At 40.3% G+C, this 23,089-nt stretch overlaps 1 protein-coding gene and 1 long non-coding RNA gene across 3 annotated transcripts in view; one reads left to right on the forward strand and one right to left on the reverse strand.

Annotated features, from left to right (window-relative positions):
• DRD3 (dopamine receptor D3) overlaps nt 1-23,089 on the reverse strand; it is a 25,178-nt gene continuing 2,089 nt past the window's right edge. For both annotated transcript variants that reach the window (XM_081197985.1, XM_081197986.1), the window contains exons 2-7: nt 18,055-18,351; nt 7,480-7,592; nt 5,887-6,029; nt 5,371-5,561; nt 3,409-3,751; nt 1-2,941 (exon numbers count right to left, since the gene is read on the reverse strand). In XM_081197985.1, coding sequence (XP_081054111.1) covers nt 2,745-2,941; nt 3,409-3,751; nt 5,371-5,561; nt 5,887-6,029; nt 7,480-7,592; nt 18,055-18,339 — 1,272 coding nt within the window. In that variant the 5' untranslated portion in view covers nt 18,340-18,351 and the 3' untranslated portion in view covers nt 1-2,744. The remainder of the gene's footprint in view (nt 2,942-3,408; nt 3,752-5,370; nt 5,562-5,886; nt 6,030-7,479; nt 7,593-18,054; nt 18,352-23,089) is intronic.
• Nucleotides 20,483-23,089, forward strand: part of LOC308589175 — a 12,337-nt gene continuing 9,730 nt past the window's right edge. Inside the window, exon 1 of the long non-coding RNA XR_014009129.1 lies at nt 20,483-20,567. This is a non-coding gene — a long non-coding RNA (uncharacterized lncRNA). The remainder of the gene's footprint in view (nt 20,568-23,089) is intronic.

The following is a 23,089-nucleotide window of genomic DNA, read 5'->3' on the forward strand; positions in this document are numbered from 1 at the left end:
TCTATTCCAAGAACGAAGATGTTTATTCAGGTACTCAGAAATATACGCCTTGAGAAATATATGTCATGAACAGAAATCCAACCAAAATTATCTACACTGTATGTTTGATAAAAAGTCATATGGTAGCAACGCAGTTTCAATTTCTGGTTGATCCTTTGCTTTAAGAAAGCTGAATATAAAACTCAATGTAATTGATAGCTTTCCCCCCCAGTTGGCTTGATTTACTGATAAAAATGGTTACACTAAGGGAATGCTGTTGCCCTGTGATTAACAAACAAAACACATTCTGTACTTGAATGTCAAGTAAAGCTATGAACTTTATAATACTGTTATGAGTGTGTGAGTGCTAGACACTTTTCAATTCCTGGACCCAGGAAGTGTTAGAATTTAATCAAGCCTCCAGAATCCCTAGACCCAATCCTGGTTAAAATGTAAAGCCAGCTTCCTCATGAGCAGCAAGCAGAGAGTCATAGAGACACCACAGTCCGCTATGCCTCATTCCAAAAAGGAAACATGAACCAGGGGCTGGAACCCCTGGAATCTCTTAGCACTCAGAGATTGGGTATATGTGCAACAATATATCCAACTGTTATAAGAATGAAATCAAATATAACAGGAGACAGGTTGGAAAATATACAGTATTAACTTTAAGCTTGGTTCTGTATCTATTTATTAAAAATGGTTAAGGGGTATCTGCTGCCTTCTGTGAATTTAATTTGCTGTCTGGATAGAAAGTTCAAAAACATGGACTGCAATCCAGGATCAGAGCCTTGGTGAATGTAAAAAGCATTGCTTGTGTAGAATGTGCAGCTGTTGACCAAGTCCACAACTGCTAGCAAAAGCCCCGACAGTGAATGAGCTGTATTTACATTCTTCTCCATGCCCTTCTTGGACTTTTTAACTCTTGCAGTTTCTTTAGGAGCTGATCTTCTCACCTGCCCTGCATCTTTTGATGTTATTGTTTGATAGGCTGTCAAGTCAGCTCCGATTTCTTGAGCTGTTCTGCTGCTTGTCTTTCAAGTGAAGATGTTATGGCCACTCAGGATGCAATTGGCTTAGCTACTCTGATGTCACAAAGAACCAAGTCAATCTTGAGCTAGGCAGCTAAGAACTAAGAAGAATTTTAAGAGCTTAGAATTGGCATTCCAAGATCCATGTGATACTTTTGTTAAATTAAATCAGATCTGTGCTTCTCAAATGCCATAAACTTTTTTTGAATTTTGCTGCAGATCCACTGAGCACTTTCATGGAAACACATACATTTTGTGTTTGTGGGATAAATCCACCTTTCTAGGTTTTCACTCAACAGAATAGCTTTTGTTGAAAAGGTGAATACTTTGCCAGTTTCCCTGAAACCACTTTTTCTCTACAACTCTAAACATGTAGCATACCTGTTTTCAACCTGAAAACTACTACCAATATAATGAAAGTCACAGTAACTGGGAAACTCCATTTCAACTGGAACTATATAACGCTAGCATATGGGCTAGCAAATATCCGGAATGCGGTCATGCTCTAGTCTTTCTGAAACGCTTACATAGGATAGCACCTTCTTTGACTGGGAAATCTCTTTTCCATCTGTTTCTGCTAATTGGTGGTCTTGTGGAATTCCTGTTTCGCATCATGAACTGGATGTTTTATGAATGTTGTGTTATTAATGTTATTGGAAGAGGCTTTTAGAAGCTCTGTTAGTTGTTGATATTGTATTTTTGAATCTTTTGTATGAAAACTATCTTTAAGACTTATACTGTGTTTTAAAATATTTATATGCCACCTTTCAGACAAGGAAACAATGTGTTGTGATATTTGTCCAGAGCCTTAAATCTTGAGGCTGCAATCGTATTCACGTTTACATGACTTATCAAACACAGTGAAACATACTTCCGATTAAACATGTTAATCCTTGGAAGTACCACTGAAAAACTTGGACTTATTTCCAAGTAAAGTGAATGTTGGAAAGAGTCGAAGAATATACAATGACGTTTTAATGTATCAGCGTAAATCTAGAACATTTGTTTTATTTGTTGTGTGTTGGTAAAGCTGTTCTTTTTACTGTGTCTGGCATTAGCTACTATATATATTTCAATTATTTATAGTACTGAAATATAATTACTTAATTTTTTAGCTGTTATTTCAGTGGGTGAAACCAGTTAAGTCCAAGGAATCCTTGCATGTGTTATACTGGCCAGTGTGACGTGTTTAGATAAATAGTAGTGCACAGATCTCAAGTTTTTGAACTGTGTGAACTCACATTTGCTTTGTAAGTCACAGTTGGCTATGTGCATCTAATGACTGTGCTATATTTCAAACACTGAGTGCAAACACATCAGATGTTCCTGCTCCTGACCTCTCCTAATAGGAATCTCTTCCCAACTGTTCATAGTCAAATATATGCTACTTGGAGGTATCTATGGCAGAAGGAGTTATACAGTTTTTTCCTTTCAAAGTGTCCTACAGGCAGACACAATAGTGCTGCATCCTGGAACTATTCAGACAGTCTCATAATGTGTGCTTCTCATTGACGCAAAACTTTAAAGCAATTTCATGGTTCTTTCTGTGTCTAACACAGAACAGATGGATTCTGCTATTGTGAAAAGTATTTATCATAGTAGCTGCTAAAGAAAAACCAATGCAAAAGTAGGTCTCATGTTGTTTTTCCCTCACTGTTGATTGAGAAAATCCACTCAGGTGTGTTTATCTGCAGTACCCACATAGTATGTAATGTTGTGTTGCTCTCCATGTTTTCAGCAATTCAGGATCTTGAGGAAAGCTTTACGGAACTCATTGTTGAAGGTGGTGTAGATGACAGGGTTGAGGGCACTGTTGACATATCCAAGCCATGTGGTAGCACTGTACAACTCTGGGGAGATGTGGCAAGCTTTGCAATGAGTATTCAGTATGTGTGTCAAAAAGAATGGCAGCCAGCAGACTATGAAAGTCCCTAGAATGAGAAAGAAAATGAAATATCACCATCACTTTGGCTCAAAAGTGCTTCACTCTGGACACAAAGCATGCTCAATCTGCCCACCTGAGAGCCAATTCATAGTTCTTTCCATTATTTTCAGGGCATCCTCACACATAACTAAATAAACATCTTTGAGAGTCTCTTAGCTCTTTAGCCATGTAGAAATAATGATAAAGGAGGACAGAAAGTAGAAGAGAAATATTTTAAAGCAAAATGTAGATTTACATTGAAACTGCAGACAACAAGCTTTTTAAGTGTAATTTTTTAAAAGCACTCTTCCTCTCTGTGGTTCCTCCAACCAAATTTATAGCCTGCTTCAGCTGCTTTTGTTAAAACACAAAACAAAACCTCAAACCTGTTATATATGTCTGTCATGTAATATTTAGTTGGGTCCTCATTCTTGCACAGCCTGTTCTTAAAAAGGAGCAGAAATGTGTACTTACCAAGAACAATAGCTAGCATTTGTGTGGCTTTCCTCTCTCTGAGCTGTATTGTCCGATGCTGCTGAGATGGTAGCTTCAAAGAGGTTGCTGTTTTGCCATTGTTGAGTTTGCGTACTTCTAAACTTTGTTCCTTGACTTTTGTCCTCACCTTTAGATCAACAACTTCTCTATCCCCTGTACTGGAGATGGAAACTTCGTGGCAGAAACTGCAATATTGCTGCAGTTCTGTGGGCGTCAGGGGCTTCTTTTCAGCAGGCAGCCTTTGGCCTGAACTCTTTAGCTGCAAACAACACAAGAGTGCACTGGGAAGCTTCTGGTACAAAGCTTTCCTTTCTGTATGTTGCTGAAAAACAAGAGGCCAACAAGAATCAGGAACCACTTAGAAAGATGGGGAGCTGCCTAAGACCAAGCCAGAACACTGGTCATTTTAGCTTAATATTGTTGACACTGACTAGAAACATCTCTCTAGGGTTTCAGGCAGAAATTCTCCCCAGCCTTATCTGGGACTGATCCTGGGACCTTTCTTATGCAAAACTTGTAGGGTTCCACTGACCTGTTATAAATCTCTCTCTCTCTCTCTCTCTCTCTCTCTGACACCAAAGTGTAATCCGAAGATCACAGGGCGGTTTACAATATAAAAACACAAAAATAGATAGCATAACAAACAAAACCTTATTTATGTCTTGCTTTTTCCTCAAAAGAGCTCAAAGCAGCAGACCCCTTCCCAATTTTATCCTCAAAACAACCTGGTGAGGTTACATACAAGAAATTGTGACTGGCCCAAGTTTGTCCAGTGAGCTTCATGGCTGAGTGGGATTTTAAATCTGAATTTCCTCAGTTCTAGTTCGACACTCTAAACCCTCTATTATCACACTATTTGGCTGCTAGTTAGTATAAAACTCATATTTAACTTAACCCATAGAGTGTTGCAGATTGTATATGTAATTTCTTCCTCAGGGTAGGGGCAGTATATCTGATATTTAAAATACCCATGCTTTAAATAATGTGTGTTTCCACTGAAATTAGCAGTTAGAAACTTTATTCATAACAAAAACTAACCACTAAAGTGGACCCATCATCTCTTGTAGCTTTTATTGCCTGAGGTTGCAATTGCTGCAGCAGTCCTGATGACATTCTGTGTTCCCAACAGAGATATTTGATACCTTATTTGATACCTTATGATACCTGAAACTAGTAAATAAAATACTTGTTCCCAAAGTAATTAATAAAATTAGCAGTTCAAAGGCAAGTAATTTATTTCACTAGTGCTTGTTACCACATAAGTGAATCATTCCAGTAGAGCTGGAAATAGCTGATATGAAGACTAACAGATCCATCATTGCTCATGATTGGTAAACACTTTCAGCTGCCCCTCTGCTAATGCTAGGCTCAAATCGGCTTTGCATATTCAAAACCCCACAAAGTTGTTCTGAGCAGAGATGTCCATGTCTTATTGCCCACTGAGCAGGATGGGGTGGGGAAAAGCATCAGTTCCAACTGAGGGGTGAGTCTGACTAAAACAAATAGCCAGAGAGGAAGAAATTAAGAAACCCTTTCTATTCTTAGAACATGAAAAGAGTGATTCTGGGTCTGACTAAAGGTCTACTAGTATCCTGCCAGAGGCCTATGGAAAGCCCACAAGTAGGACATGAGGTTAGGCAGAGTGAATGCATTGCAGAAGGCCAAAAGCAGCCCATGTGGTACCTCCAGGTGGGAGCTGTAGTCTTAACAACAGCTGCAAGGAAACAACAGCTGCAGTAGTTTATGGGAGCTGAGCAGACTCCATATGAGGAAGAGGCACAGGAGGTGTAGAAATGAGGCCTACATAGGCCTGTTGCAAGTCGATGGGGCTGTTTCTATTTCACCCCTTCTGGGCTCCAGTAGAACCCTACAGGCCATACTATATAGAATATGACAGTTAAGGCCCTTTCTAAATAAAGCCTTTTTGTTTGTGGGTCATACCTGTTGTTTGTAGCAGGTTTTACCGCTGTGGCTGCTTTGTCTGGAGAGGATTCGCTTCCTTTGTCTCTGCCTCAGCACCATATAAATCCGGATGTAGAGCAGCAGGGTCACCAAAAACGGAAGATAAAATGACACCACAGAGGAGTAGATAACAAAGTTGGGATTGGATATGGAACAAATATTTGGATCACCTGAGTGAAAGGACACATACAAAAGAGAAGATAGAGTAACTTTCATGCTACATATTTTTGTGTGTGCATAATAAAGGTATGGTTCTTAGAACAAATACAATATGTTTTTTGTTTCCACAAACTAGTAAGATCTAAATAATGTAGTTTGGAGGCTGAACATTTTCCCAGTAGCCATTTTAATATCTTCCACAGTTGACAGAAGTAAGATGGCTTTTCCACTTTGTTTTTGGGAAAAGGGGAAGCTGAGTTCTTAAAGCCATAAGCCGTAGGAGGCCCCATGCTTGTGTACAAAGCCTGTGCTTCAAGGTATTGTTACTGTATTTACCTGTGGTGTTGAAGCCAAAGAGAAGAGGGCACGAAACTGCAAATGCCAACAACCAGACCACTGCTATCATAATGGACACTCTTCGGCAAGAGCTGGGCCCTGTGCTGTACTGATAATGAACAGGCATAACCACTGCAGTGTATCTGCAAAGTGAACCAACTCCAAAGCAAGGGTGATAAAGACGGAGGAATTGTTGTACAAGAAATGTTTAGGGAAGGGAAGGAAAGAAAATTCAGAAACAGAGGAAGATAAGACGAAGTTGAATTCAAAGTGGAAGAAAGTAAAAGAAGAGATGGGAAAACAGAATAAATACAATGATGCAAAATGGAAGATGAGAAAAGTGAAGAACAATTCAGTATTAATAGCCAGAGATGAAAAAAGGCAAGCAGTGTGGAAAAGAGATTGGAAAAAAGAGTCAGGTAAGTCAGTATCTGTTAATGGTAAGAAGAGGCAGCGAATCAAAGACATAGCCAATCATGACAAGAAATTTCTACAAGCAATGCTTTCTCTCTCTGTGTGTGTGTGTGTGTGTGTGCGCGCGCGTTCGCGCATGTCAGAGGATGTGGCCATGTGTAATGAAACCCTGACTTTTTTGTTAAGAAGGCCGTGATTTTGAGTGAAGGTACAATGTCTAGAAAAGAGATTATTAATCTTTTCCTATTTGCCTGCTCAAAATCACAATCATCTGTTTTCCTCCTTTGTGTGGTTTCAGCATGGGCAGCACCAGTGGGGGGGGGCAAGTTCACCCCCATGAAAGAAGCTCACTCCTCACACTGCTGAACTCCTGTCATTAACATATACTGTTATTTTTCTTTCAGAGATCTTAACATATGGAATGCAATTGCCCCCCGCCCTTGAAATATACTTTGCTCCTTCTGTGCCCCACTCCTTTTTCTGGTGCTGTCACTGGGTTTCAGATGCATGACTGGGTGGAATAAAAATGGCCAGTGCAGAAATCTTTTGTTCCCCTCCCCACTCCATTTAAGTGAGTGTAAAAAAGGTTGAGGCGCTATTATATGTGTGTGCATGTAACATATGTATAGGCCTCATTCATACATCATGTTAAGCCAAGCTAGCGGTATGTGTTAACAGGACTGCATGAGATTGTTAGCTCCCAGAGATGAGCTTGCACCCACTGTCTTTTCAGCACAGCATGACATGACAGATAAGTCAAGGTTTTTAGGGTGTTGTCCAAGCTGGGGAGGGATGCTGGGTACAGATTGTGCTTAAGGAGAGGGAACTCTGGGATTCATCCAGCACGTTTGCACGGTCCTGATATGCCATGGCTTACCATGATGTACGAACCAGGCCATAGTTTGCTATCACATCTGCTTAACTTTATTGATACTCAAATGATTCCCCGAGTTTACTTTGCTAACAAAGACACAGATTGGGAATCTAATGTCTGACACATACATAACCACTATCATATGCGGCACAATTCTCTGACGTATTACGTGGCACGCACATATGTGGCACAATTGTTTTTCTACATAAATCCCTAACATAAAATTCAACCCACTTCCCCGTCTTAGCCCACCTGAGAATTTCCCATTTCTACCACAGCTTACTGTTGTGGTCTTTTGTTCTTACCTGTCAATGCTGATAGCACAGAGATTTAAAATGCTGGCTGTGCACATCATCACGTCCATAGTAACAAATATGTCACAGCAAACACGGCTGAAATTCCAGACTCCTTCCATCACCTAAATATCAACCACAAAATGTCACTATTGCATTGCACTGAATACTAACGCACTGCAGTTGCTCCTTCCCATTAGAATTGTAGAATTGTTTTATATGGACTTGTTCATAGAGGAAAGCTGTGTGGCTCCTAGGATTTCAACCCATATATCCTCTTGCAGTTAGCCCTGCCTTTGAGAATTAAATGCTGCTCTAGACACAAATCTAGAAAGTGGGGGAATGGACGTGGGGATACGTTAACTAGGTTCACCAGGATATATATATATTTAATTCCATCACAAAAGAACTGAAGCATCAAACCCTGCAAATAATCATTCAAGTTCATCCTTGCAGGTCCAGGGAAATCAACACCCAGGGTTAAACTATACATGACACTAAATGTGCCATTAGGAACTTTGCCAGTCTCCCCGCCTGCCCCAGCTCCCTCCCTTGCTTAATAGTAGGGGCAGGAAACCTATTTTCATTGAGGCTGCAGTGCACGGAGAGGTAAAATTAAGCTGATTCAGCCACTGTGTTCGTTCTATTATTCATGGTCTAGTTACCCAGTCTACGTTACTGTAATACATTGCATGTGGAACTGCATCTAAAAAATGTTCAAGAACTGAAACTGGTGCAAAATACAGCAGCTAGATTAATTACATGGGGCCAACTACAGAGAGCATGTAATGCTAATCCAAAAAAACCCTAAAACTTCACAGGTTGTCAGTTTGTTTTGGGGCACAATTCAAAGTTTTGGTATTGGTCTTTAAATTACCATGACCTGGGTATCTAAAAGACCATATTTTCCCTCATGAACCTGCCCACCAATTAAGATCTGTTCTGGAGGCTTTTGTTGCTGTTTCCCCCCAGCTCCTGGGCTCTGAAAGGATACTGAAAAGAAGGCATCTTCAGCAGTGGCACCCAAACAGTGGAACTCAGTCCCTGGATATATTTGGAACCAGAGAACTTATTAGGCCAGTATTTTAAAAAAAAAAAATTGCACAGGCTGCCTGAGAATTAATTAGCCATGGAGGCTTTCCTCAATGTCCCACCATTGGAACTTGATCCCCATGGAAATGTGAGGCCAGGCCTTCTTGTCTATGGTTGCATCCTGGCTTTTAAATTCCCTGCTCCGTGATATTTGGCTAGCTCCTATGTTGGTAACCTTTCATTAAAAGTATGGCTGCTCAAGCAAGCATTATGAATTGTTTTCATGTGTACTTTTATGGTTCATTTTGCATTGGCTATTTTGCTGAATTTTTGTTATCCACCTTGAGATCTTGAAAAAAGTGGGATATCAATAGTTTTTTAAAAAATAGAATAAAAAGTCTGGTGCCTTCTTCACCAACTTTTAGACAATGGATAAAGGCCATGCTGTTCTCCCAGGCTTAATGGCTTTTTATGATATCTGTCTCCTTTTAATTGCCTGATCTGCTGCTATTTTTAATTGAGTTGTTTGTCTTTTCGTTTTTATTGTGGTTTCTCATCTGCTGTTTCACTGTTTTGTTGTAAGCCAGAAAATAGCTTATCTCCTGAGTTTACGTCAATAAAACTCAGAAACGTGAGGAGTTAGGAGTCCAATGTTGTTTATTGCAAAGCAATAGGTTACAGTCGGATCGTTCCGCAAAACTGCAACCCTGCCTGGTGGTTCAGGCAGCAGTATTTATAAAATTTCAAACAAAGCATTTCAATTTTCACCAATCATATACATCATTACCCCATTTCATGTTTAAAACACATGCACAATAAGCACTGGCAATTTAATACTAATAGTAATTATTATTTGTACCCCGCCCATCTGGCTGGGTTTCCCCAGCCACTCTGGGCGGCTTCTAACAAAGATTAAAAATACATTAAAATGTGACACATTAAAAACTTCCCTAAACAGGGCTGCCTTCAGGTGTCTGCTGATTAAGTCCTAATTTCCACTGTGTTCTGTTACATTTTGTTAGTGTGCATGTTGGGAACTTGTGTTATGTGTAGCCATTTGCGCCATGTAGCAACTTATGTTCTAGCTTTGAGCTGTATCTTTGTGATTCACATATTAGCTGTATTTCTGCCCCCATTTTTTTTGGGGGGGGGACTTGCAAAATCATCGGTTTCATAAAGTAATAGGCTACCATAACTACTCTATTAGAAGCACACTCAAGGATTTACTTTGGGCCACTGCTACAGTTTTTTAGTATTTTTAATGTTTTATTGCATTTTAATTTGTTTTATTGTTAGCCGCCCTGTGGCATGACAGGGTAAACATACCTCAAAAAAGCAAGCAAACCCATATTAAATATATGAAATTATCAATGCTGTATGAAACCTCTAAACTACAGTTGTTCTCTGGTCTGCTATGGGCTGTATGAGGGAGCAAGGGAAAATACCTCTGCCTGTTCTTGCCGGCCATGTACTGCATAATATTTAGAAATTGACTTCATGTGTTTCTGCATAAGTTCCAACAGGTTTTATTTAGCATCCGTACTCCCCTTCAACAAGCCAGGCCTAGTCAAGCAGCCATGATAGATTCTGGTAGGCCTCAAGTCAAATGATTACTTTACACCAAAGGTGTCATAAAACCATAGTCTACTTAGAGATCACTTCCTTGCGTTCTCCTTATGCTGTGTATATGACTATGCACTCTATCAAGGTGGGCTCTGTAAATTCTTCCCACTCTCTTTGTGCCCAAAGTAGTTATTTGGTATTGCTAGCTTCATAAACTTGTGATTTTCTTGGGTTGCTGATTTCCTTCCTTCCTTCCAAACCTTTTGCTAGGGGGTGTCACACAGCAGAAAAACTTAACAAAGGAAGACCACTCTTAATTTCCCATTAACCCACCATGAAATATGGATGGTCCCTTTCTCAGATGCTTTTATTTCAATCCAGTATTTTCATTAATTGCTGTGTCTTACTGACATTTTTGCTGCTCATTTTAAAGAGGTGTAATGGTAGACTCACATAAATGATTTTATGCGAAATAAGGCTATATTTATGTGAGGACACCTGTCCTGAAAGGCAGGATATAAATCTTTTGAATAAGGCTGGCAGGGTGCTGGCCTTCTCTTGCCTCTTAAATACGCTATCTGCCCTGTGAAGTTGGAAGCTGTGAGAGAGGATACCACTGAAAAGGCTTCTCTAGATCATGGTGATATTTACCTCAGTATTGTGCATGAGAAGCTATTCAGCATGTAGCACTCAGACTGAAAGAGTGTTCCTGAGCTGAGAAAAGACCTAATTAAAGGCAATTTAAACTACAAAATGCTAGTAAAAACCATGGGATTTGTGCTTGCTTTAAGGTCTGTGGAAGTGCCAAAATGAGAGATCACTCTGCCTGTTACTGATTTTCAATAGTAATAAAAACACTAAATGCTAATGAGTGGCTGAACAGGCAGCATCTGTCCAGCTGTCCTTCATAATTCTATAGCCCTAGGTTTGATTTACTCATCATTATTCATTATTGTTCTGTTTCATGCACACTTTCCAACAGAGAGGCACAAGGCTGTTATTAGGCAGAGAGAGATTTGTTGCAGATGCACATAAAAGGTCTGAAATTTCCTGTTTTGATATATATACAACAAAAGTCCAGACTTTTTTTTTTTTTTTTTTTTTGCATCCAAACAGCATTTGATAGGCAAATGCTACTATTTAGTCTCTTGTGTGCACACCTCTACTTCTAGGACACTAAATGTATAACATTCAGTCAAATAATAAATGAAACATGTTAAAATGAAGAAAAAATGCCATCAAAAGCAATTAAAACCAAACTTTTAAAAAAACCAATTTCTAATAAAACATTTTGAATCTACTGCATAAGTTGGTCTTTCGGAACACTTATTCAAAAGCACTACATTAGAATCTGTCATGCAAGAGCTATATTTTAAATTCAGCCAATTTGTGTGCAAGGTGGGATTATCCAAAAAGCTTAAATGTAAATAATCTAATTTTAATTTTTGCAAATCTAATTTTATTGCCACAAAAAGATACACACCTTCAAAATGCACAGCTAATGCATAAATCTATTTAGGCTGCAATCTTATACCCATTAACCTGGGAGTAAGCTCCACTGAGTATCCACAGTAGTGTCCGCAATAGTGACCAGAGGACGAATGACCACTGGGACGACCGTAGAGAAAAGAAACATCATGGAGCAACTGGGCGCCTTCATCTGTCCCAGCTGCAAGAAAGGATGTCTCTCCCATATTGGTCTCTATAGCCACAGCAAGCACTGTAAGTCTCTTAACAGTTTGATTCCCCCCTCCAAAAAAAAAGGCACATTCCTCCATTGTCTCCTGAGACAGATGGATGCTTACCAACTGGCTCCACCGAACTCAATGAAACTTACTTCGAGTAGACATTTATAGGATTGTGCTGTCTACTGCTTGTAACAGAAAGCGACATAGGTAGAACAGAAATATAGGTGTTCCTGAGAATTAGTCACCTGTCATCTGAAACATTGAGGGGCAGTGTCCATCTATTTTCCCTGAATGGCCTAAGACTACGAGAAGAGCCCTGCTAGATCAGATCAAAGGCCCATTGACACCACCATCCTGCCAAGCAAATGCCTACAGCAGACCTTCAAGCGGGACCTAAGCATGATAGCATTCTGCCCACTTGCATTTCCAGGTAACTGGTAGATAGAGGCATCTCTGTCTGAGGGTAGCCTGTTCAGATTACAGTGAATGCAACCTTGCCAACAAAAGTCCGTATAGTAAAAGCCATGGTTTTCCCAGTAGTGATGTATGGAAGTGAGAGCTGGACCATAAAGAAGGCTGATTGCGGAAGAATTGATGCTTTTGAATTATGGTGCTGGAGGAGACTCTTGAGAGTTCCGCGGACTGCAAGAAGATCAAACCTCTCCATTCTTAAGGATATCGGGCCTGAGTGCTCACTGGAAGGACAGATCCTGAAGCTGAGGCTCCAATACTTTGGCCACCTCATGAGAAGAGATGACTCCCTGGAAAAGGCCCTGATGTTGGGAAAGATGGAGGGCACAAGGAGAAGGGGACGACAGAGGACGAGATGGTTGGACAGTGTTCTCGAAGCTACAAACATGAGTCTGACCAAACTGCGGGAGGCAGTGGAAGACAGGGGTGCCTGGCATGCTCTGGTCCATGGGGTCATGAAGAGTCGGACACGACTAAACAACAACAACAACATAGTGGTTAGGGTGAGACTAAAGGCGGGGGACCCAGGTTTAAATCCCTTTCAGCCATGAAGTTTGTTGAATAGCTATAGGCCAGTCACTATCTCTCTTGTCTAACAAACTTCACAGAGTTGTGGTGAAAAGAAGAGGGTAGAGCCATTATGAGTTCCTTGAAGGAAGTGTGTGATACAGTGCAATGAATACACAAATGAAGAATGCAAGCATAAAGAAGGAACCCACCAGATTTTAAAAGAATGGGCAGAAATCCATTCTTATTTACATCAATGCAGGTTTCAGCAATTCCACTGAAGCCAATACAATTACTGACAGCTGAAAATCAGATTAGAGACCTAATTTATTTTTTCATTATCTCAGTTATTTTTGCCTTCATTATATATAATTATTTTAATGGAATTTACTTCCATGAAAGTGTGTTTAGGATTGTATCCCAAGGCATTCAGCTATATCTTCCTAAAACAGATACTTTTAATGGACTGAGCACTCTACCTAAATCTCTTCAGAAAGCAATTAGTCAGTGCATCATTGAAAAGAGAAATGCTTGATCTGTTACTGAGTGAAGAGTGATATTGCCAGATGATAGAAGCTCCAAACCATTGTGCAGCAGTAGTAAATGGAAATCCACTTAATTTGTTTGCCTCCATTTGTTTTCAGCTCTGCATTGTCAGAGATGTATTGCCTAGAGGTATGGTAGGCACCTATGGAAATGGTGGTGTGCTGGTTGGTTGAAACATAACTATTTGCAGGGACATTCCTGAGCACTGATTTTTAGTAGTATGGTTTCACCCAGTTGGCCCTACATAACCAACATATCCTGGGTTATGTTGGTCATATAGATATTTCCTCAGGCTGCATAAGAAACCAACCTCATTAGGTGTACTAAGGATAAAATCTGTGGGAAAGGCACATGTTGGTGAAGAATCCAAAGTGGATTGCTGCCTGACATCCATTTTAAAAGCAAGAAAGGCCTGTGATTAAGTCTTAGTAGCTCAACAAAGTAACATATTTAAAAAAACAACAACAGTTAGCTTAATTCAAATGTATGTCAGCCCTTTTCATTTTTAGCCTATACCACATTTAGGAAAATGCATACCAGTAACCAGGTTTTATAGGGACGCGGGTGGCACTGTGGGTTAAACCACAGAGCCTAGGATTTGCCAATCAGAAGGTCGGCGGTTCGAATCCCCATGACGGGGTGAGCTCCCGTTGCTCGGTCCCCGCTCCTGCCCACCTAGCAGTTTGAAAGCATGTCAAAGTGCAAGTAGATAAATAGGTAAGGTAACTCCGGCGGGAAGGTAAACGGTGTTTCCGTGTGCTGCTCTGGTTTGCTAGAAACAGCTTAGTCATGCTGGCCACATGACCTGGAAGCTGTATGCCAGCTCCCTTGGCCAATAAAGCAAGATGAGCGCCGCAACCCCAGAGTCGGCCACAACTGGACCTAATGGTCAGGGGTCCCTTTACCTTTACCTTTAACCAGGTTTGAGTCATTCACAGCAGAACTACCAGATACATAGAATTAGTTGGGACCCTTGAACACTTAATTGATAGGAAGATTGGCTTAATCAACTTTCTTTTAGCTTTGAAACACGAGATTTGTGTTTTTTTTAAAGTAATATTTATTAAAGTTTCAAAAGATACAAAAAAGAAAAAAGAAAAAAGAAAACACAAAAAATTCAACCTTTAGAGTCTCATTTTCAATAACTTCTTTCCACGACTTCCCCTCACCTCCCCTTCTTGTATTCCAAATCCAAATATTTATCCAACAAGTTCTTATCTCTAATTTCTTAACCTTAATTTGTTATTATATTTATTTATATTAAATTTTAACCCTTAATTCATTATTATATTTAGTTCAATTTATATATCAACTTTTAATTTATATACCTTAATCATTTATAAAACAACTTTTTCTAAGGTTGACCCTATTTCCCTTCCCCGGATTCCCCATTCTTATAGCAATAACGACATAAAATTAAACACAGAGTAAAGAAGATCAGGCCCCCTTTGGATTTCCAAACCCCACCCTTCTCTCCCCGGTTTCAATCCCAAACCATAGTCCATTAGTCCATCTGTTTAGCCTGGTGACCTCACGTCCGAGGCTCTTGAATCTTTCTCAGTCCCTTTCTGCCGGCTTCTTTGAGAATCTCTTATATTTGACATCCAATCTCGAAGGGGCATTCTCTCTGTAATGTCCATGTTCCTTCCAGCCAGGCCTCCTTGTTTAAAGGTGGAGCTCAAGTTCTGTTTCTTAAGTCCAAATACCCCAAAGGCTCCAGCTTCCACCTTGATCATATTTATATCCATCTTGGCAGGCCTCCGGCTCCCATTTGCCTTCTGTGACATTTCGGCCGCCCCTCCTTTCTGCTCCTCCTGTTCAGCAAATATCTCTTCCTCTTCTTCAGCCTCTGGTTTCTTTTCTTGTCCAGCTGCCTGTGTTTTGAACATCAAGTCCTTTTCCAGCTCAGTAGATATATTTTCTGTTTACTTCGGTTTTGTAGGACTTGTAGACAAAACATGGCCTTGCTCGTACATCTTTTGCAGCTTTCCCATGAGAAACACGACCTTATCCAGATCAGCCAGTATTTTCCGACCTATTTCCATTCTTGTAATGTCCGTGAATCCCCTCTAGAGGGATTCTGGTTACTTAGTATTCCTTTCACTTCCAGTCCAAGAGTCAAATAATTTTGTATCAATCTTTCTTTATTTTCGATACCTTGTAACAATATAACCGGCTAAAACCAAAACTTTCAGTTTTCCCCGACTTTGACAGCTAATTTGACAGCTGTCAAAATCTTCTGTAACTCCTCAGCAGGCTCCTTTCACGGGTTACTCCCGGTCTCGGGAAGGGTGGCACTTAATCAAAAAGAAATACTCTCTTATCCTCCAGCACCGTAACTTAAACTTTTAAATCCGTGGAATTAATAACTTGTATCCAATCAGGAAAAACAACAACAATTCTTCTCTCGACCTTAGTTGGCAAATCCTTGCTTTAAGATGTTTACAATGGGGGGGGGAGACGGACTTCCTCTTTGCACCTCCCCCGCTTGTGCCGAATCCACAAAAAAATAGGGTAATTTTAGTCCAATTTCCAGATTACTCACGGGTTGTTGTTCTTGATTTTAAGTCCAAATTTTTAAAGGAAGAAGTCAGCGCTCTCCGACGAATGGCATGCGGCTTCGCTCGCCAGGGGAAGCAGTAGACTCACAGCACCGCGCCGCTCCCCATCCCCCGTTCCGTAGCCTTTAAAAAGGCTCCTTCGCGGGTTGGGAGGGCGCTAACGGTGCCAGCCGAGTCACCATGTCCACGGGCATCTGCGCCCGTGGTTTTTGAGGGTCCCCGTGTCACCGGCACGGCAGAACCCAACCCCTGTCGAGCAGACTCCCTCCGGAGCTCGGAGGAAGTCCGCCATTTGGCGATGGCGCCAACCCGGAAGTGAAACACGAGATTTGTTATATATGCCATATTTGAAAGAGTGGCATTTATTCCATGAGATAAATTACAGAAAGGTTATTCTTACAGCCATGATAGGTTTTTATTTTATTTTTTAAGTGATGAATCCCACAGCAATATTATTATCTCATCTGGGAGAAGTGGCAGACCATTTGACACCTTGACTGCCCCCAGAAGCGTTCTACGGATTGCTATATGAAATGCTTCCTTTTTGTAGGTGCAGCCAAGCATGGTTGTCATCCGAGATCCTTAACCGTTATTCACCCCTACTTAAAATGGACAAATTAGGATTATTCTTAAAACAAATCAGATTTATTACGTGAGTATTTCAGGTTCAGATAACATGGCAAAACTGCATGGTTCACTGTTTTAACTATTGTCTTCCGACCCTGAGTTCTCTGGACAAATACTCTCCATTTCCATCCGTTGTCAGCCACATACATTAATGCATGGGTGCTATTCTCTTGGATTCTAGTGCAGAATGTGCTACTTAATGGGCTGGAAAATTCATGGTCTGAGAAAAGCTATTGGCAATTAGCTGAAGACATTTTCATCAAGGGCATGTGGACAAGTGATGTCAAATACACCTTTCAAGAAGGAACATCAGTATTCTTGCCTTTGCCATCCAAAGCATAATTCTGTCACCCCAGTCCCATAAATGCAAGCGATGTGTTGAGGCATATATTTGTAAGAGGAACTGTTTTTCCAAGTGCAGAAAAGTCTGCACTGTGGGAGGGCAACAGCTCTGTAGTATGTGTGGCATATGTGTGTTATTTATTTATTTATGTCACCTTAGCTTCTAAAATTAATTAAAAACCCATCTTAAAATCAGCTAGCAAGAAGCAGCGCAGCAACAAAATATCTGAATTATTTTATTGCACAGAATGTCTGTGAGCACTGAGATTGCAGTGTAGGTGGTGCTTCTGTTCAGATTGTGTCTATATTAGTATTTTCTGTCCCCTTCTTGGATCATTATAATTCCAGATCTGTGGACAGGATGGGACTATTGGTATCTATTTAAAGAAAGTGTTCATTAATAAACAGTTAAAATTTTGTAAACTCAACTCTGTTAAAATTATGTTTCTACACCAACAATGCATAGACATGAAAATGCACATGGATATTTGTGCTTAGCAGCACAAATCTAACAATTGATACTCCTCTGTTATTCACTTTTTCCGCAAGACCTGGGTTAGATTTTTCTTTTATGATTAAGTTAAAAAACTAGAAGAAGCAGAGAACACTCAGAGTCCATCACATGTGTGCAACAAAGAGGTTCCTCATGCTGTTTTTGTAAAATGCGTAAGATACTTAGGTTGAAACAGTGACCTATCCATAACTGAATGTCCACCTTTTCTGGTAATTTACCAGTTCAATGTATCATCAAGTTAGGTCCCAGAGCCCTCTTTGTTGGATCAGTTTGGGCCCATGTGATAACGTGCAGAATAATACAATAATTGCACAATTTAATGGTGGAGGAAGAAACAGTATAGACCATGGGTAGGCAACCTAAGGCTTGGGGGCCGGGGCCGGCCCAGTCGCCTTCTAAATTCGGCCTGCGGATGGTCCGGGAATCAATGTTTTTATACATGAGTGGAATGTGTGCTTTTATTTAAAATGCATCTCCGGGTTATTTGTGGTGCATAGGAATTTGTTCATATCCCACCCCTCCAAAAAAATAGCCTGGCCTCCCACAAGGTCTGAGGGACAGTGGACCGCCCCCCTGCTGAAAACGTTTGCTGACCCCTGATATAGACCATAGCTTTGGATGTTTACTGTTTTGTATAGTTCTAAATGGATGACAAAATTTGAGAGTATATTAATCATGCACAAATACTAAAAAAGAAAAGAAAAGCCATAGGACTGGCAGCCTAAAGTATACTGACCTCTAGGTATACTACCCATGGCATCACCAAAGTGGCCACAAGCAGGTCTGCTACTGCCAGGCTCACCACAAGGTAGTTGGTGGTGGTTTGCAGGCTACGTTCCCTCAACACTGCCAGGCAAACTAGGACATTCCCAAAAACGATGGCCAAGATCAAGATGAGGTACCAGAGGGCATAGTAGGCATGAGACTGTGGTGATCCAGGTTTTGTGGAGTTATCCTGCCAGTATGGGGCTGATACTGTAGAATTGGGATTGCTAGTGATTCTGCTGAAGGGTGTCATCATGGGATGGAAGATCTGAAAAAGAAAGACACTGGATGAACATTGGTGTGGTGCACCAAGAACAGAGAATCTGTTTATATTTTCATATTACTGGCCAAATTATGCCACTGACTATGAGTGAAACCCTACAAGTCATTCATTTGTAAGATTGCTCAATGCCAATGAAATACAATCTGGGGGGAAATAGTAGTTGTTTAATAGTGCTAAGAAAAGCATTGGGGTGCTTTAGATGAAAGTTGTGCTTCTGTACTGACTAGGTTCCAAAGTATTTTGCTTTTTGAGTTCCTACTCTTCCTTTCTCTAACACCCACCCAATACAAAGGAAATGGAAAAAGGGTGGCCACATTCAACACCAACATTCCTGTGCAGATTGTATTTTAAGTGTGTCTTACCACCCCTGATGTACTTTTCACATGCCAGCCACAAAGAAGCACAATCATCATCATACCCAAGTGATCATGTGAGAAATTGGGGAAGGTGAAAGCACACAGTAGATGAACCATTTTTGCTCCTTTCTACAAACTCTGAGGCCTGGAGCAAACAGTTGCTGGCCATGGGATATTTACTTAGGAAGTCCAGCAAGTTGCTCAGTGCCAACTGGAGATCAGTGCCCTGGGCAACTGTAGTATTTTTCATACAACTACCTTTCAATACCATGCAGTGGTATAATGTGAGGAACCTGACCTTCCTGAAAGAACCATGTGGAATTCACATTGAAAAATTAATCTGTGGGCATTAAGACTGATATGGGTGATGTTATCGCCTTTGCTTTAGCAAAAACTGTCACAGGTTCCTCATTAGCTGTTCATTCCCAACAATGATTTGCTGAGAAACCAGTCTCCTTTACTGGGCTGGGTCCCATAAAGTCAAACTTAGTTCCGGACTGAACTACAATTAAAATCGACTACTTGCTGCTTTTTCTTGAGGGAATTTAAAGTTCTGACAAAAATCTACTTGATTATTAGCATTCCTACACAGTGCTGAGTAGTTTCCAAGTAGAGAAAGAGGCACAGTTCCTGCACCATTGAACTTGCCTGATACAATCCTAGTCCAAAGTGGAATACAGCAGGAGGCACACTGCAGGGTGTTCAAAGTCTTTCATTCCCAATCAACCTCTGATGGTTCTCTGAAACCTATTATGCTCCATTTAGCTTTGATATGACTTTTCCAGAGGTACTGATGCTATTCTTAGTGATTCCGTCTCAAGACAATTCCACAAAATAGACGGCCTCTCTGGAACTTTGCATCAGAATTCCATAGAACTTTTATGATGAGCATCGGCTGAAATTGGGTCATTACATTGAGTCTCTTGGCTATATAACACTAGTCCAGGGACCTATCTGCACTGTGCAGCATGCAACGTGCAGATTTGGCCATTCTTGTTACTTTTTGTGGTAATCCAGAAGGGTATCTGGTCTTTACTGCACCAGTGATGATCTCAGTGATGTACATGAAAGCCTTGGGGCATGTCTAGCATGACAATGTGGGACATGAGTTGGATCCATACAGAGTCCAATACAGAATACATGTGTCCCAGTAGAACCCACAGCCATTGCAAAATGCTGACTTTCCGAGTGCGTATGTAATTCAGCTGCAACTCCATTAGATTACTGCAATGCATTATACATGGGTCTGCCTTTGAAGGCAGTTTGGTAACTGCAGCTGGTGCAGAATTTGGTGGCCAGAGTGCAGATGGGAAGTAGAAGTTCTGATCGTATAATATTAATCCTGGCCTGACTGCATTGCCTGCCGAGTCATTTCTGGGCTCAGTCAAATTCCTGATTTTGACCTGTATATCCTTAGTTGCCTCAGGACACAAGTATCTTATGGACTGCCTCTCTCTGCACAAACCTACCTGGCCCCAGAGTCTATCCTCTGATGCCTTTCTTTGTGTTGGGCCTTCGCAGTGGTGACTCCCTGACTGTGGAGTGCTCTCACTGGCACCATCATTATCACCTTTTAGGCACCAGGCAAAGATGTTACTGTCAACCCACTATCAAGCAGATACTTTTCAGATATAGCAAGTTGAGCCTCTGCTTTTACTGTATGAGTAAGACTACTGTGGCAATGCTATTTGGCCTTTTTTCTGGGCAATCTCAAGATACAAGCCAATGAATCCCTTTCTCGCAATTTATCCCTCCAGGGCATGAATGATACACATGGACTTCAGAGCATGAAGGAAGCTTAACCTGCTTGTGCCTGTCTAGTCCCTGTTCTGGGGATAATAAGAGGTAATTTGATATATTTCCTCTTGGCAACATAGACTATAATTGAACTAGAATCCTTTGTCCCAGTTGGTGAGGCTCGTTTGACAACAATAAGAAATCAAACCTTTAGTGTCATAGGCCCGGTCCTGTGGAACACCCTTCCAATGGAAATTCAGTGGGCACCCTCTGTGCCAACTTTTAAACACCTGCTGAAAACTTTTCTATACTGCCAGGCTTATGCAGGCAGTTAAGAGTACATCCCCCATAATGTTCTAACTGATGCCTGCTTTTAATTTGTTTTTGTTTTTAACGTGCTTTTAACATTTTGTGATTTTATTGTTTGGTTTTATGTTTTTATACTGCTGTAACCTGCTGTGATATATTTTTATGATACAGTGGTATATAAATATGTATTTATAAATAAATAAAAATACAGCTTATTTTTTATGATGTCCCCTGGGCAGAAGGCCTAAGGACAGGGTGTTGAGATATTCTAGGCTAGGGGTTGCCCATATGGACATTGAAGAAGAGCTTGAATAATGCATCCCTCAAAGCCAAGCCTTTTGCTTGCTCAAGCTTAAGGAAGGCAGGAATTTTCTTTGGGGAGGTTAAAGAGATAAAGCAACTCAGCATGATGGTAGCAATGCTTGTGGTTTGGGGGAAATCCTTCCTTAGAGAGAGAAAAATGTGGGCTGATTTGTGAAGGTTTATGGAGCGTTATTTCAGGGATCATTTCTTTCTTTTTTAAATGTATTTTTATTAAAGATTTTCTTGATTTACAAATGTATGTGCAATGTCTCTCCCCTTGTAACTTTTTTTAAAAAAACCAAATCTGTTTCATTTGTTGATACATTAGGAAGAATAGGGGGAAAGAGGTGGAGGGGGGGAAAGATGAATGGGGTTCGGTGGTGATGTTTTACTTAATATATGTGGGGTTTTGTTTTGTTTCTTTTAAAATAATATTTATTGCTTTTACAACAATTTAAACACTACAAAAAAAAAACACAAAGAAAAAACAATACATTACAATACAAAGACACTACCTTACACTAAAACATTAAACTAACAAGACGAAACAAAAACAATTTAAAAACACATCAACAAAGAAAAGAAAAGAAAAAAATAATAAAATAATAAATTTCAATATCTTATCTTTCTTTCACATATTTCCACGACCTCCTCACACCTCCCTTTTTGCATTCCACTTCTATTAATTATTTCAGCAATTCCTTTCCATCTTCCCCTGTTTCCTTTCCTTTAATTATCTTAACACATTTCAACCTTATTTTTCCTTTAATACTCTATTAATCTATTTGTACTTAATTCCTTATAACCTTTCTACTAAAGCCATATCACTTCGTTCCAACATTCTTCTAGCATTCCTTAATTTTACAATATTTCTGTAAATATATGTGGGGTTTTGTGTCAGCGTTGCTTGTGCAGGTTCTCTTCTGTTCACTTGTATTCCTTTGGTGGTGAGAGAGGTTGGGGTTGGCCTAGGGTGTGGCTGTTCATTTGTGGTTGGCTGTGGTGGTCTTTGTTTTCGTGTGTGAGAGGGGTGGGTGGATGTTTTGGATCAGGTTAGCCATATTGATTTGTATGCTGTTGGTGGAGTTTTGTCATTGTCTTGTTGGGCTGTGTATGTGATAAAGGGGAGCGATACCGGGGTGAAGGCGTCTTCTTCTATTTGTCCCCGTGTTAGTTTCAGTTTATTGGTTAATTTTTCTAGTAAGGCTGTTTCCCATACTATTTGGTACCATTGGTCCATGCTTATTCCTTCAGGGATCATTTCTAAAAAATATGTAATATTTTTTAATCACGAATGCTGGATTGGAGATGCTTCAAACACATTCAGAAAAAAATAACTGCTTCCTTAACTGCATACAAGTTTGGAGTTAGGCTCAATATTGAGCCTGAGCCTGTGATTTTATGATGGGATTTTTGTAGAAAAGCAGATCACTAAAATAGTTCAATCACTTCCTTAGGTAAGTAACCTGTTCAGTATCTGCTTTGTAATAAAAACTGGGCAATGGTTTGTCACAGAAACCAATTAGCTAAAGGTGGAATGCCATTCCTCGCCAACCTCTAGCTAGAGGTGGTGTCATTAGTGTGTGTGTATGTGTGAAAGAGAATTAAAAGAAACGAGCCGGAAAGACACAGGGGCCTAATTTGCTCTCTAAGAGAATCTAGAGCTATGACTTTGGTGCCCTACTCAATACTTAATGGGGGAGCAAGATCTGCTGGAGTGTTGATGCTGTAAGCCTTGCATCACATGCTGCACTTGAATATATGTGTAGATAAACTGTATGTCATAGAAACATCGTATGTCTCAAATGTCTCAAATGCCCTTAATTCCAAGGAAATCCAATTTATGCACTGGGACCCCTGAAGCATTTCACCACTCAGAGATTGGGGGTTGCATAACTATCTTAAGTCATCTGAGTTTGCTGCTAATGTTTTCTTTCTTGCTGCAATCTTATTATAGGCTGCACTTTTGTATATCTCCTGATCTGTTATAATGGCTTTGGTTCGAAGGACATAGCACA

Source organism: Podarcis bocagei, assembly GCF_964188305.1.
Source record: "Podarcis bocagei genome assembly, chromosome: 6".
NCBI classification, from domain to species: Eukaryota; Metazoa; Chordata; class Lepidosauria; order Squamata; family Lacertidae; genus Podarcis; species Podarcis bocagei.